The sequence below is a fragment of the Phocoena phocoena genome, chromosome 4 (assembly GCF_963924675.1).
Source record: "Phocoena phocoena chromosome 4, mPhoPho1.1, whole genome shotgun sequence".
Classification (NCBI taxonomy): domain Eukaryota; kingdom Metazoa; phylum Chordata; class Mammalia; order Artiodactyla; family Phocoenidae; genus Phocoena; species Phocoena phocoena.
The window spans coordinates 78065477-78080902 of NC_089222.1; the positions used below are offsets into that span (position 1 = coordinate 78065477).

Below are 15426 nucleotides of genomic sequence, written 5' to 3' on the forward strand. Positions count from 1 at the left end.
CAGCCTTGACCTCTGAACATCAGTGAAATCTCCAAGCTGACCTTGCACATGCCTCAGAGAACTGGCAATCTATGTCTACGAATCCCTCAGAAACATTTCCCTAAGGTTCAGCTGAGCAAGGTTTTCACAGGGTCACTGCAAAGAACAATCCAGCAGGCGTCCACTGATCATGTGAAACCACCCCTATTAATTTCTGAATGATGACACTGACAAGTGAAGCGGGAAGTGAAGATACTTTATAGGAACCGTGTGTTTCTGAGTATTTCTTTACCTAATCTTGTTGAAGTTAACTTGAGAATTTCTACCAAATGTATAGCTAAAACACAGATCACCTCTTTAAATACGGTATCTCAAAGACTCTAAGAATTATATATTTTTCAGTCTGTCATAAGTACAGACCCATGAGAGAATCTCCTCATATCTTTCAAAAACTTGACATTACTTCTCTAAAGTTTTGAATCACTGGATTCACTTAGCATGATATACCAGACGTACGGGACTGCTACTTGGATTTCCAAAAATATATATGGAGGGACTTCCCTGGTGGTCCAGTGGTTAAGAATCTGCCTTCCAGTGCAGGGGACATGGGTTCGATCCCTAGTCGGGGAACTAAGATCCCACATGCCACAGGGCAACTAAGCCCACGTGCTGCAACTACTGAGCACACGAGCCACAACTAGAGAGCCTACGTGCCCCAACTACAGAGCCCACACACTCTGGAGCCCACTCGCCACAACTAGAGAGAAGCCCGCACGCCTCAACTACTGAGCCAGCGCACCACAACAAAGGTCCCGTGTGCCGCAACTAAGACCCGACACAGCCCAAAATAAAATAAATAAATGAATAAATAAATTTTAAAAACAAAAAAATATACAGATAAAAATAAAATACATCAGAATTCAACTGTTAACTGTTAAGATCTATTAAAATGGTTTTAATTATGCTAGGTAAGGTTTACAAAATTAGGCTAATAGGTATTACCTTTTCTGTCAAAAAATTCAATCAGTGCTGAACTCTCGTCAGGAAAACATTCAATGCTGGCCACTCTTCCCCCTCCGTTACGAGGATTTTCAAATAAACATTTCAAATCATGGTCATCAGCACCAGGTGGCAGGTTTTCAACTCGGATTGTTTTTGTCACTTCCAGAAGTCTTGCAGAAAGCTGAAGGTCTTTCACTGAATGGTGCTTGACACATTCATCAACAAACTTCAGGGCATCTACAAACCATAATCAATTAATCAATCAATCAAAAATTATGACTGTATCTTTATATTATATAGAAGAAACTGAATATTAATTGAGACAAAGGAGGGAGGCTAAGCACTCAATTTTTAAATGCAAGATTTTAATTCCCACATGAGAATCTACATGCCTAAAGCTTCCAGCCTCTGAACAGCAATGCACATAGGAATGCCTTACCTGGACTGCTGACACTGAGTCGTGTGCCTGCCTCTAGTCACAGCCCCTTCCACCCCTCCTTGACATCACCACCTGAATGCACTCTCTACAATACGAATCTCATTTCACTCCTTCCTCGGCTCCCCATTACCTGCAGGCATGAGTTCAAGCTCCTTGGCTAGGCTTACAATGCCCTTGGCTATCTGACTTCAAACTAATTTCTAAATGTCACCTCTTGTTATTACCGACCGTTCATTTTATTTTCCACACTGCCACAAAACCCAGTGATTATTTTGAAAACTACATTCTCTTTTGCCTTTGTATATACAATTTCCTCTGTCTACAGCGCCCGTCTCCAATTTTTTTACCCTGGTCCTGTTCCTCCTTCCAGACTTAGCCCAATTATCTCTTTCAAATTAATAGATATTGACGGTGAGCCCATGATGTAACAGGCTCCGGGCTAGGATCCGGGGATAGAGGGGATGGATATAACAGCTCCTTGAAAGTTCACGATCCAGGAGGGAGGAAGTCTTGAACGCAAACAAATGGCCTATTTGGGGATCAAATGAGGTGGGAAGATTAATACTGGGAATCAGACAAGGATTCCCAGAGTAAGTAGTCACTGATCTGAGTTCTGAAGGATGAAGAAGAGTTTACCGGGTATTTAAGGGGAGGAAACATTTCAGGCAGAGGGGCCAGCAGGGGTGCGTAGCAACACAGCATATCTGAGACCTGATAGCCTGGTACTGCTGGAGTATAAACTTCAAAGAAAAACCAAGCCACCATGCTTGTGTCCTCTTTCCTCCCATTCCCCACAGCCTGCTGTTCACAGCTGAGGGAAGCAGCTTCTCCTCTTGCATCTTCATTGTTCACTTATGAATGGATTTCCTCCCTGCTCCACACAAGTTCCTCAAGAGCAGGAACCAAAAAATTCATCTATGTACCTACAGCAAGACAAGTACCTGGCACATAGTAGGTATCAACATTTTTTTTTTTTTTTTTTTTTTTGCGGTACGTGGGCCTCTCACTGCTGTGGCCTCTCCCGTTGTGGAGCACAGGCCCTGGACATGCAGGCTTAGTGGCCATGGCTCACGGACCCAGCCACTCCACAGCATGTGGGATCCTCCCAGACTGGGGCACGAACCTGCGTCCCCTGCATCGGCAGGCAGACTCTCAACCACTGCGCCACCAGGGAAGGCCGGTATCAACATTTCTGATCAATGAACAAAAGCAAGTCAACTTAGTTTTACCTTTATAAGAAATAATCATAAATTTGAACTAATAATAGCTCCCTTTATTGAGTCCTTATCATGTCTCAGGTACTATGTTAAGAGCTTTTCAAACACCATCTTATTTGATCCTCACAGAAACTGTATTAGGTAAGTATTATTGTCCCCATTTTATACATGAGGAAAGTAAAGCACACAGAGGGTAGTAACGTGGTCAACCTCAGATAATTAGTTAAATGGTGGAACTAGAATTTTGACTTCATGACCTGTGCTGGTTGATTAAGATCAACCATTCCACTGCCATGGCCGTGGAATAGTGAGGGCTTGGAATTGGAAAATTTCCTTGACTTCCAGAGATGGCTCTTCCAATCTCAGAAACTGTCCACAGACTCCTCACACAGACCTTAAAGAGCACTCACTTTCTGTGTCACATGCACTTACTCATCCCTGCATATGTGACAACCATGAAAGTATTTCTGTAAAATGTTACAAAAAACCCAAATGAACTTTTTAGCCAACCCCACTAAGGAAATATATGGTAAAGGGGTAAGAGAACAGGCTCTATAGAGGTGGGCTGCTTCAGTTCAAATCCAGTTCTTCCAGTTATTAGCATCTCTGTCTCTGATTATCATGTCTGTGTCTCTGTCTCCTCAACTGTAAGATGAGGAATAATAATAATCTCAAAAGGTTGTTGAAAGGAACAAATAAGTTAATACATGGAACAAACTTAGCATAGTACCTGACTTATAGTAACACTGTATGAGTATTTGCTGTTATTATTACTCTCCAATAAGTCCAGTTTAGTAACACAGATCAATATTTACTCCTCCCAGTGAGACAACACATGGGAAGACATTGAGTCCTTTGCTTGGAATCTCTTTAATAACCTGACTTTAGATTTCTGTTTCGGTGTGTTATTTCTGTCTCTCTGTCTGTCTGTCTGTCTCTCTCTCTCACAGACACACAAACTCATACAATAAAGTTTGATTTATTAAACATATCAGAGGGACTTCCCTGGTGGTGCAGTGGTTAAGAGTCTGCCTGCCAATGCAGGGGACACGGGTTTGAGCCCTGGTCCGGGAAGATCCCACATGTGGCGGAGCAACTAAGCCCGTACACCACAACTACTGAGCCTGCACTCTAGAGCCTGCGAGCCACAACTACCGAGCCCTGTGCCACAACTACTGAAGCCTGCGCGCCTAGAGCCCATGCTCTGCAACAAGAGAAGCCACCACAATGAGAAGACCATGCACAGCAACAAAGAGTAGCCCCCGCTCGCCGCAGCTAGAGAAATCCTGCGCACAGCAACAAAGACCCAACGCAGCCAAAAATAAATAAATAAAATAAATAAACTTATTAAAAAAAAATCAGAATTTGGTTTCAGAACGAATTTGCTTCTCTTTCAAAATAAGAAAGCATCTGTATTAACTTGGAGTCCTCTCTTACTATTAGAAAGAGTGAAGCTTTCAGAAACGTTCCATAATCTAAAGTGTAGTGCAAAGTAGGCTGACGAGTGGAGCATCCTTTGATCTTACCAGTATATTTTTGAAAGGTAACTACAGCAACATTAAAATCTTGTATTAATTCCACTTTAAAGTCATCATTGGTCAGGCCACTTATGTTCTCCACTAAGAAGATTAGCATCGTATCAGTCACATTTGCCTTCAGATTTTCAAATGCAACCAAAGAGGAAATATTTTCACATTCTTCTGGGGTGTCTTCCTTTTTTTCTGATCTTCTATTGAGAGAGATATTTGCATCTAGTTCTTCTGATGCATCTGATTTTAGGGAGACAAAAAGGGTACAAGATGTTATATTTATCTACCATGTTCTTAGCAAAGTAAATTATCATAAGCTAATTACACTGCCCTGTTCCCTTCCTGGTCTCTTGGCTAACTCAAATAAAACATATCTTAGGGGACTTCCCTGGTGATCCAGTGATTAAGAATCCCCCTTCCAATGCAGGGGACATGGGTTCGATCCCTGGGCAGGGAAATAAGATCCCACATGCCGCAGGGGCCGCAACTAGAGTGAAGACCCAACGCAGCCAAATAAAAAAATGTATTTTTTTAAAAAAAACAGATCTTAGAGAACTTTAGCTTAATATAATTAAAATAAAAAATAGTACTTAATTGTCTATTAATATGATGATGATTATGTTCAATTTTATTACACTCTTTTCTGCCTTGTTTCTCTAAGGAACCTGCCTTGTTTTTCATAGCACTTGACATATATTTCTATCACAGCACCAAATTACAGTTATTGAACCAAGCTACTCCAAAGCAAGGGACATATTTATTCATCTTTGTATGGATGGCATATGGTATATAGTTGAGGCTCAATAAATGTTTGAATTGGAGAATTACTGCTTAGGTCACTGCAGAAAAGCAAGACTATCCCATGCCCATATTTGGGCATCACCTAACACATTATGCTCTGAAAAGCAATAATTTCCTATCACTGGAGAGAAAAAGGATACTTACGGTGAATGACTAAGGAATGCACATGGAAGATAAAATGGCCCAGAGAATTATGGGTATACCTCAAACTTACAGAATAGCAACCACCCAAGCCAGCTTGTTCCGCTTCATCGTTGGCCATAAGTGAGTTACATATACAGTTGACCCTTGAACAACACGGGGAATAGGAGCATCAACCCCCTGCACGGCCAAGTAACTGCGTGTAACTTTGACTTCTCAAAACCTTAACTACTAATAACCCACTGTTGACCGGAAGCCTTACTGATAACATGAACAGTACAGTCGATTAACACATATTTTGTATGTTATATGTACATCTACATATATTTTACGCATTCATGACATAGCTAATGTTTTCTTAATTTGTTCAATATTTCTACGCTAGGCAGTTCATCTGTTTTTTCAAATTTCCAGAAATTTTTCAAATATATTTATTGAAAAAAATCCACGTATAAGTGGAGCCACGCAGTTCAAACCCGTGTTGTTCAAGGGTTAACTGTATACAGAAGGTCAGTCTCACTCTATTATTGTGCAATGAAGCATGATGAGTATGTTATGATCTTTAGACATTCTGTGAGCAACTATTCAATTAGCACCCTTATGTTCAAGGCACTGGTTGTGTGGAGATGGGTGCATACAAAAAATGCTAGAAAAGGAAATTACCAGTTTTCTAATGGATGTATACAAAAATAAATAAATAAATAAATAAGAAATGGAACTGACATTTGTAAATGTTTATCATGGCAGAGTAAAATGCTATGTGCTCACCAAATCCATTTTGTTTTCTTCCTAGGCAACATTTCCCAGACTTCCTACAGTTGAGTTCCTACAGTAGAGTTCATGTGGCTAATGGAATATGGGTGGATCTGGTGAATTCCATTTTCCAGACCTGGCCAATCAAATCTCCTTTATGTGAATCTCCTTCTCCCTTGCAGTGACCTTGGAGGCCACATATCACAGATAACGGTGTCAAAAAGATGGAAGGAGCCTGGATTCCTGAATAATTGTGTGAAGCAGTCTAGACTCCCCCCACCACCCTAGCTGCCGACTACACTGAACTGTGATTTGGGGGGCTTGTTTGTTACAGCAGTTAGATGACCCTGACAAAAACTCCTGTTATGTGCTGGATGTGACACCACACAAACACACACTCATGCCAAATAAAAAATAGCTTAAGGATTCGATAACAACATAAATTAGCATTCAGTGAGACAGGCATGACAAACCGGAATGACTACCGGAGTCGGGGTGAGCTATATGAGTTTGACCCTTGACTCTGCCACTCTTTAGTCATGTGACCTTGGGCACATCTCTTAATTATAAAATGAGATGATTGGACTTAAGTGAATGGAAAGAGCCTTTCCACCAATATAGTTTATAACCCCATGACTATTAGAAGCTTTATCACAAGAGTGGCTTGGTTGACTGCCAAATTAAGTCAACTTGATTGTGTCAACAATCAAGCCAAGAATCCAATCCAGGGAGCTGAAGGAATTGGGCTGGGCTGGAATGGCTTCAGAGAAGAGGAAGAACCTGAGTAGATCTTGAAGACTATCCTAGAATTTAGGTAGAGAAAAGTGGAGTAGAATGTATTGTGAGCAACAGAAGTATAGGCAGAATGCTGAGACTGCACCAAAACCATTTAGGAAATGGTGGCAATTTGACAAATGAAGCTTAAGGAGCACTTGTGCAGAGGTGCAAGAAATGAGGCCACGTATAAGTGATATCATACGGTATTTGTCTTTCTATGTGGAATCTAAAATACGACACAAATGAACATATCTACAAAACAGAAACAGACTCACAGACATAGAGAACAGATTGGTGGTTGGCAAGGGGGAGGAGGGGTAAGGGAAGGAAGGATTGGGAGTTTGGGATTAGCAGATGCAAACTATTATATATAGGATGGATAAACAACAAGGTCCTACTGTATAGCTACTAGGTTGCTGGCTGTTTCCTACAGCAGATGGGACGAGAAGAGCTGCCGCTGGTCTGGAGAGCTATACCCACATCCTGCACCCAGCGCTCAGAAAGCAACACTAACTGACTTAACCACACACAGCACCCACTGTCACATCATGTCCTTGCTTCACAATGGCTGGATGGGCACAGGTAGACTCTGAAGGTCAGTTCATCCACCTCCCGGGTACCTCTTTATCCTCCCATCAATTGCAAGGTGTCTCCAGGCCCCCACAGAGAGAGCTGTTCCCATCCTTCTGACCTGAACCCTTAGGGCTCAAGAGGCAACCCTTGCACAGCTGGCTAGGAGGATGGAGATGATGCAGCCCAAAGCATCTCTCAGCTAACAAACCCTGCCTTGTGAAGTCAAGAAGAGAAGGATGACCTCCGCAACACATAGTGTTTAATATTGAAAGCAAAACTGCCTGGTGGATGAAAAGTTACCTGATTCTTTGACACGTTCTTTGGTCTTGGATTCCTGAAACCCAAACAATAAAGTAGCATTAATAAATTACTAATAATCTCTTTACATTAAGAAAGTGTCCCTAGGACCAGACTGGAGATGTAGGGTCTACAGAAATTATAACTAAAAGCACAGGCAGTGATGCTGTTTAATATACAGCACACAAATCACCTGTAAAAATGAGTCACAAATAAAAGAAACCCCAAAGGAGCACCAAGTGTCTGAGGTAAGATCTAAGTCAGAGAAATAATTTAGCTCATGTTCTTTTTCCCATTTAACATATATTGAGTGTGTACTATTAACAAGCACTAGGCCATGTGCTTTACTAAGGCTGTCTCATTTAATCCTCACAACAACCCAATAATCCAAAGAGGTCAGTACTATTACTATCCCACTTTACACTTGAGGAAATACTTAGTACATTACAGTATAGATCGCTGGTCCCTCTAACCCATGTGAAAATGAAACAAATATAGCAAGTACCTGGGACAAACAGACCCAAGATTTTACATCTCAAACCACCATTATGGTAACCCCCCAATCTTGAATTTTCAAAAGCGTCAAAAATCAAACAAAAAGTGCTTCTTCTTCCATTATTTCATACCTACCCTATCACCACTCTCACTCCCTCCACATCTGTAAGTTGCTTTCCTCACCCCAGTTTGAGTTGTACTTCTCATTCCACTGTATTTCCTCATCGTGGTTCCCATCCTACACACCTTGGGAGAACACCCTACTTCCCTTGTAATCACCCCTTTACTTACCATTGTTGGAATTTTCCCCTCCTGGACTTCATCCGTGGCTCTGGGCAACTGGACAGTTAACTTGAATGTTCCTTTTCCGGGCCATACTAACTCGTGGTTCTCTCTCGCCAGAACTTGCTGCCGAACTGAAATTTTTTTAAAAAGGCAACTGTTAAAGCAATCTTTGTACACAAAATTATTCTGTGATTTCTGTAGGCTTCATCATCAACGGCTTGGTCAGTTCCTCAAGAGAGGCTATGTGTGGTGAAAAGGGGGAAGTTTAGCAAGCAGACACAGATTTGAATTCTATCTTTAAACTTACTTTTTTAACCCTGAGCATGTTCCTTAATAAGGCTTATTTACAAAATCTCAGTCTTCTTGTCCATTAATTAATGAAGACTGTCTTGTGTGGGTGTTACATGGATTAGATTCAAGAAACATTATAAAGAACTTAGGACAGTATGTGATGCCCAGTAGGCACTCAGAAAGGTAGCATTATTTATTCTACAGTGAAAGGAAATAATTAAAGCATCCCTCACTGTGAGCCAGGGATGCTAGGACATGACATTATGAAAGCCATGTTTTAGGAAAGTGACTCAGGTGAACATAAGCAGAATAGCGAGGAGCCTCATTAAAAAGGTATTTCAATCAATTCTTTAATCTGTGATGATAAGATGGGAGAGATTCTTACCAAAAAAAAAAAAAAATTAACACATTTGGCAGCTGGGCTGTAGTGGAAGAAAAAAATGAACAGTGGACATGAGTCCAAAGACCTGGATTCAAATTCCAACTCTGCCACCAACTAGCTGTGTCATTGAGAAAATATCTTAACTTCTTGCATCTCAGTTTCCATACTTGAAGCAGTGTCTGTGAATGAATTTTGTGACACCCATAAGAGCTGTGTAACTGTAAACTATTGTACAATTATAAGAGGGAGCAGTCAGAGAGAGAAAAGGAAAATCGGTGTATTGTACAATTATAAGAAGGAGCAGTCAGAGAGAGAAAAGGAAAATCGGTGTATCTGAGACAGTGGAGAACAGGGAATGAGTGAGTTTAGAGGAGGAGGCCTGGCCAACGTAGTCAGGCGGTACAAAGAGGTCAGGGCGAAGGAGAATCCTGGAGAGTGCCCTGCATTCACAGGTGTGGCTCTGCTATGGATGTTGGGCTACTATGTTGTATTCTGATATGGTTGCCTGCTGAGGCTGAAGATACGGGTAGAATCTTTCATCAAAAGGGACTTGAGGCCTCAGTGGTTGGGAGTCCACCTGCTGATGCAGGGGACACGGGTTCGTGCCCCAGTCCGGGAAGATCCCACATGCTGTGGAGCCACTGGGCCCATGAGCCATGGCTGAGCCTGCGCGTCCGGAGCCTGTGCTCCACAGTGGGAGAGGCCACAACAGTGAGAGGCCCGCGTACTGCAAAAAAAAAAAAAAAAAGAGCTTTCCCACCTCAACCATCCATGAAGAGGATGAGGGAGGTAATGACTAAATTGGATGCCATTTCAAAAACAGCCCTCAAAAACAATATGAGAAGGAATGCCAGACTCTAATTTCATCCTTTGTGAGCAGGGTGGGTGTTTTTGCATGGACTCCTGATAAGCTGTCCTAAGCTGGAGTGAGGACTAAGGACTGGATAGGACCCCTGAGCCCAGAGAGCAGGCTAAGTTTTATAAGCCAGGCTATCTAGAGTCATGGACCTCTGTGTTACATTCCTTTCATTATTCCCTATACTTTGGTAGAGTCCTGTCCAGGTATCTAAATGTGCCAGCTTGTTCTGAGATTGTGTGTAATATGTACGGGCACAACTATTTTAGGAGAGCAAGTGGTAGCAGTAACAGTAAGTGATCCGCAACAAGGAGAAAGTGAATCTGGGAGGAAGAAGAGCTGAAATGCTGCCATCTAAACACCCTTACCCATGTGGACAGGCTCTCTTCTGCCCCAATCTCAGACCATCCATATTTAATTTAAGGAGAAGCTGACAATAATCAGGAGCAAAATTATGACCAGAAAAGATGATAAATGTACACATCTGAAACAGGATTTAAACTCTTTTTTTATATAAATTTTTTTTTTTTTTTTTTTTTTTTTTTATTTTTGGCTGAGTTGGGTCTTCGTTGCTGCCCGCGGGCTTTCTCTAGTTGCAGCAATTGGGGGCTACTCTTCGTTGCGGTGCGCACGTTTCTCATTGCGGTGGCTTCTCTTGTTGCGGAGCATGGGCTCTAGGCACGCGGGCTTCAGTAGTTGTGGATCGTAGGCTCCAGAGCTCAGGCTCCATAGTTGTGGCGCACGGGCTTAGTTGCTCCGCGGCATGTGGGATCTTCCCGGACCAGGGCTTGAACCCATGTCCCCTGCATTGGCAGGCGGATTCTTAACCACTGTGCCACCAGGGAAGCCCAGGATTTAAAATCTGACAAGGCAATTTACACTCGACTTTTCGGAAACTCAGCCAATTATACAGAAGTACACAGCTTCCAAGTAGTTTCTGTTTGCTATCCACTTATTTCTACAGAGGAGTGCTTTTGAGCTCATTCTTATTATGTGAATGGTAAGAATCAAGTTGTGTTACACTATGGGCCTGCACCTGTTGCGCCACTTCCTTCCCTGGAGGGCAGAGGGTGTTCCTGTGGAAGAAGACCTTTGCCCGAGGGACAGTGCTGGGGTAGGTAATTTGATGTTAGCAAACTCCTGACCACTTGCTTCTGAGAAAGCCATTCCTCTGGGAGGAAACCAAAACTGAACAGGGACTTTCCACCCCTAAGAACTTTGACCATACAAAGAGCTGCACTAAGCTGTGAGTGTGGCTGGGTGGGTACTACTGCAAGAAGGGCATTAGAGCAGTCTAGAGGTGGGTGAAGGGAAGAAGCGGGCTGGGAGATGGGAAGGAAGAAACCTCACAGGGAGACTGAAATCACTTCTGCTTTGAGGACTAGAACAGAATGATGTTATCACCACACAATTATATTTTTGCTGTTTGTATTTTTACGAGGTTTGTATTTTCTACAATTATTTCCCTTTTTGTTCATTCAGGGTCATCAACAAACAACAGGGGTTCTCAGACTTTAGCGAATCAGTGTCACCTGGGGTGCGGTTAAACATGCAGATTCCCACCCACCCCACACTCAGGGTACCTGAGTCTCTAGGACAGAGCTGGGAATGTGCCTGTTTAACCTGTTGTGATTTGGATGCAGGGGGTCTGTTGCCGCAATGTGAGGACTACTCTTGAGGATAATGGGATTTTAAAGAAGAAAGAAGTGTCCCTAAGGGCCAGGCCCATGGTGATGTTGATAATCGGAATCAAAATGGTAAAATCCTTTGAGGAAAAGTGAAGCCCCGGGGAAATGGCTTACATTGCACAAATGCCCTTTTGAGCATTGCTTGGTGAATTAACCCTTGGAAAACTTTTTGACATTGTTCTAAGGGCTCTGAGCCAGGCAGGTCTCCTGACCCCTGCCCACCTCGCTTCCTTCACACTGGTCTGTGCACCCCTCTCTTCTCTGGGTTTCATTCTTTCCTTTTTGCATCCCTGCCCTAGAGCATTCCAATTGCTCTGATGGCCTCGTAAGCCTCCTTGCTTCTCCTCTGACCCAAATGCTTCTCCAAATCCACCAACAGGAAGGCAGGGTCAGTGGTTGTCCACATCCTTGCCTTTGAGATCCTGATGGAAAAAACTGTGCACTGGGAGAACAGCAGGTCATGTGCTTCCCAGTGCAGACCTGGTAGGTGTCTCGAGCAAGCAGATAACTGGTGGGTACTTGTCCTCCCGCTTCCCTAATAGCAACAGCATGAGGAGAGGTTAACTCAGCTGCTCAATTGCCTATGGGGAGGGAACTTCCCCCTCAAAGTTCAAAACTCCTAACCCTCAATCAACTCAGAATGCCACCCCTGCTCCCAGCCTGAGGACCACCCTGAAACTGACTGGAGAGGTTCCAGCAGACCGTCGACGAAGATACTGTGCACTGATCAACAGTACCTGCCTTTCCCCTCCAATAAACCTCTATATTTACATGCAGGCAATGAGATTCTAGGCAGTGCTTCTGCCCCTCTCCCAAGTGATCCCAGAATCACTGGGCATCTCCACCATGCGGAAATCCCTGTGACTCCTCACATTGCTTAGCTCCCTCCATCCTTCCCCATCTAAAAAATAAGAGAAAGCACAGGGGCTCTCCCTCTCCCTCTCTCCCAAGTGGAGCATCCTGTAGAATCAGTTACCAAATCCAGACGGTACGCAAACATGCATCTTCCATCCCCATGCTGACTTTCCTTGTTCAAGGGCTCACTGGTCCTCACTTGGACATTGCATGACACTCTTCAAAGGTCTGATGTCCATGGTCTCTCCCAACAGAAATCACCGTGCTTATCTGCAACCAAATTTATCTCCCAAAAGTATATTTGGACATGGCTCTCCCCTGCCTACCTGTGGGGGAAAGTTCATACTCCTTAGCGTGTCATGCAAGGTCCTCTTTTATCTCAACCCAATATTCTATTAGCCTTAATTTCCACCCCACTTCTTTTTAAAAAGGAAGTTTAATAAAAGAAGGCCTAAGATTTTTAAAAATACTAGCACCTCCTTTGTAATCTTATAAAATTTCCCAGATCCCACCTGTTCTTTTTAGTGCCAGTCTCCAGACCTCGCTTGTGCACAGAGATAAGGAGAGGGCTCATTCCTCAAACCAAAGCTGCCCAAGGGCGCCCAGCACTTCCCTGGAGACGCCTTTGCTCTCCCGTCCCCAGCACTGCAGCCAGCTCCCATCTGAAGAGCCCTCCCCAGTATCTCGCCTATCAAGAACTGAATTCACCCTCAGGAGTCAGTTTAGATGTGACTTTCCTGGAAACCTTCTCTTCCCTTCAAATTGTGTTCCCATAAACCTCTGGAGTTCCAGAACTGCGGCTTTCATAGGAAGAAGACAAAAATTACAATGGCATTGCAACTCTGCCCCTAACACACGATGCCACTACACGATGTAGCCTCGTAAAATGAGGTGGGTGCACCAGCTCTCAGGCAGCTCCCTTCAGTCACACGGTGCTAAATGTTTATTTAAACCACCTGGGCTGTCTGCCGCCAGCTCCGGGAACGCCTGGAAGCGCCGCGCACGCAGCGCCCCCGACGCGCCTTGTCTATTCTGCGCGCCCCACGCTCTTTCCTACACCTGCTGCCGAGCCGGACGAATTCTCCCGCCGCGCGCCCCAGCCCCAGGTTTCCCTGGAAGGAGAGCCCCCGCTGTCCCCTCTCCCCCGCACCCCTTGCCCCCCTCACCGTCGTCGGGGTAGAAGAGCACAAGGAAACGAGGCGGGCTCCCCGGCGCCTGGCGGACCTCACACTCCCCGCCTCCTGATCTCTTCTGGCTCTGGAAGTACATCTGCAACTTGGTGCTCAAGTTCTTCGGGGGATGTGGACCCCAGGACCCTTCGACCAGCAGCGGGAAGGGGCCGGGCGCAGCCATCCTCCCCTCCGCTGGTCTGGCTCCGACTGCAGGCCGCCCCAGATCCCGGTGGTTAAGCCTCTTTCGCTTTCGTTTCCCAGAACACTCCTCCCACCCTTAGTTCCTGCCTTTGGAACTTCCTCAGCTGCCCCAAGTTGGGACTAGAAACCACCGTCCTCCCGACGCCTCCTCCCCAATTCTTCACTTTCATCTCTGGACCACGGCAGAAGGTGGTATCGCCTTTGTGGCCTCCCTGCATCTGTATACGCGGGACCCTAAGCTCAGGGCACTGTCTGCCACTCACCCAAGCCACAGGTGAAACTAGCAGCTCTGGTCAGTAGACCTTGGCGGAAACACGAAGAAAGCTTAATTTTTGCCGCAGGCCGCCATTTTACAAACTCTGATTCTTTAGAATGTCTGGGGCCCATTTTCAGACTTCTTTCGACAGTCACCTAATTATCAGAATTTTACCTTGCTTCCCTCCTGACCTGTTAATATTCTGTGTCTAGAGGTATGGGGGAAACAGTACATTCACAGCCGTGTTTTTATGGAATATTGGCTAGGTGCCACGCACGCTGAATGGATTCAACAAACAGACACCGTCTGTGCCCTCCCTGCGCTCATGAAGCCGTGGGGATGCAGAGCAGTTAGGACACAGTGGAATAAGTGCTTTTGGAAGGAATATGCAGGTGTTCCTGGAACAAATTAGGAGGAGCTCCTAGCCCAGGTGTGGGAGCTCAGGGAGGGTTTATGCGGAGGCAACATGGAACCTGAAGCCAAGGGTGACTGGAGATAACCTTGGCGGGTGGGGAAGAGGGGAGTTCCGTGTGATTTACTTGTTTGGGATCCATTGAGCTGCTGGGCAGTAGCCAGAATAGAGGCAGGAGGCCAGCCAAGTGGCTACTGTAGTGTCGCAGGGGAGAGATGAGGGTGACTGAGACCAGGGTACTGATCTAGGAGGACAGAGAAGGGGTGGGGTTCCGAATTGATATTGGACTTGCGGAAGGATGTGGAAAGCGAGAGCAGACACTCAAGCGTGATTCCATGGTCATCCATGCATGGCCTGAGCAGCTGGCTAGATAGAAGTGGCATCTACCCGATGGGAGCACTAAAGTGGGAGAGACGCTAGGAATGTGTGTATCCTTGACCATAGTAAGGGAGTGTTTCAAGTGAGAAGGAGGGATCATCTTTCAAATACAACCAATACATCAGGTGAGAGAAATGTCTCTTGGACTCAGAGGACCTGGCACGCGCTGTCTTCTGGTGAGGAGGGAGTAGAGGGCGGTGTACAGAGATCCGAAAGGAAGGGAAGGGCGGCAGCAAACGCTGTCAGCTCTTTCCAGAAGTGTGGCTGTGAAAGGGAAGAAGTTAGGTAGCAGCTTCTGGGGTTATAGGATCGGGGAGGTGTTGTTATTTCTGTTTTTTGGCTTTTAAAATATGTTTAAGCTGGAAGAAGCTTATAAATGTTTAAATAGTTTTAGAAAAGTAAAAGGAAGGTTGAGGACACAGGTTGTGGGAGAAGGTGGGAGGGGATCCTGGGGGCATTGGCCCAAGGAAGGGACACTTTTCCCACTGCACCAGGAAGGAAGAGCTGGAGTACAGAAGTAGGTGATTTTGAATGACTGCCGATGGGAAGGTCTGTAAGTTCTCTCCTGATAGATTCTGTTTTCTCTGTGAAGAAGGTGATGAGGCCTCTTAGACACTGCCAGAATTAGAGGTGCTTCTCCCTGCAGG

General features: G+C 44.7%; 1 protein-coding gene across 1 annotated transcript in view; it reads right to left on the reverse strand.

Moving 5' to 3' along the window:
• The window catches only part of PARP14 (poly(ADP-ribose) polymerase family member 14), a 46549-nt gene extending 32809 nt beyond the window's left edge, over positions 1–13740 (reverse strand). The window contains exons 1-5 of the mRNA XM_065875993.1: positions 13527–13740; positions 8295–8419; positions 7512–7545; positions 4164–4406; positions 982–1218 (exon numbers count right to left, since the gene is read on the reverse strand). Coding sequence (XP_065732065.1) covers positions 982–1218; positions 4164–4406; positions 7512–7545; positions 8295–8419; positions 13527–13713 — 826 coding nt within the window. The 5' untranslated portion in view covers positions 13714–13740. The remainder of the gene's footprint in view (positions 1–981; positions 1219–4163; positions 4407–7511; positions 7546–8294; positions 8420–13526) is intronic.
• Positions 13741–15426: the final 1686 nt, after the last annotated feature.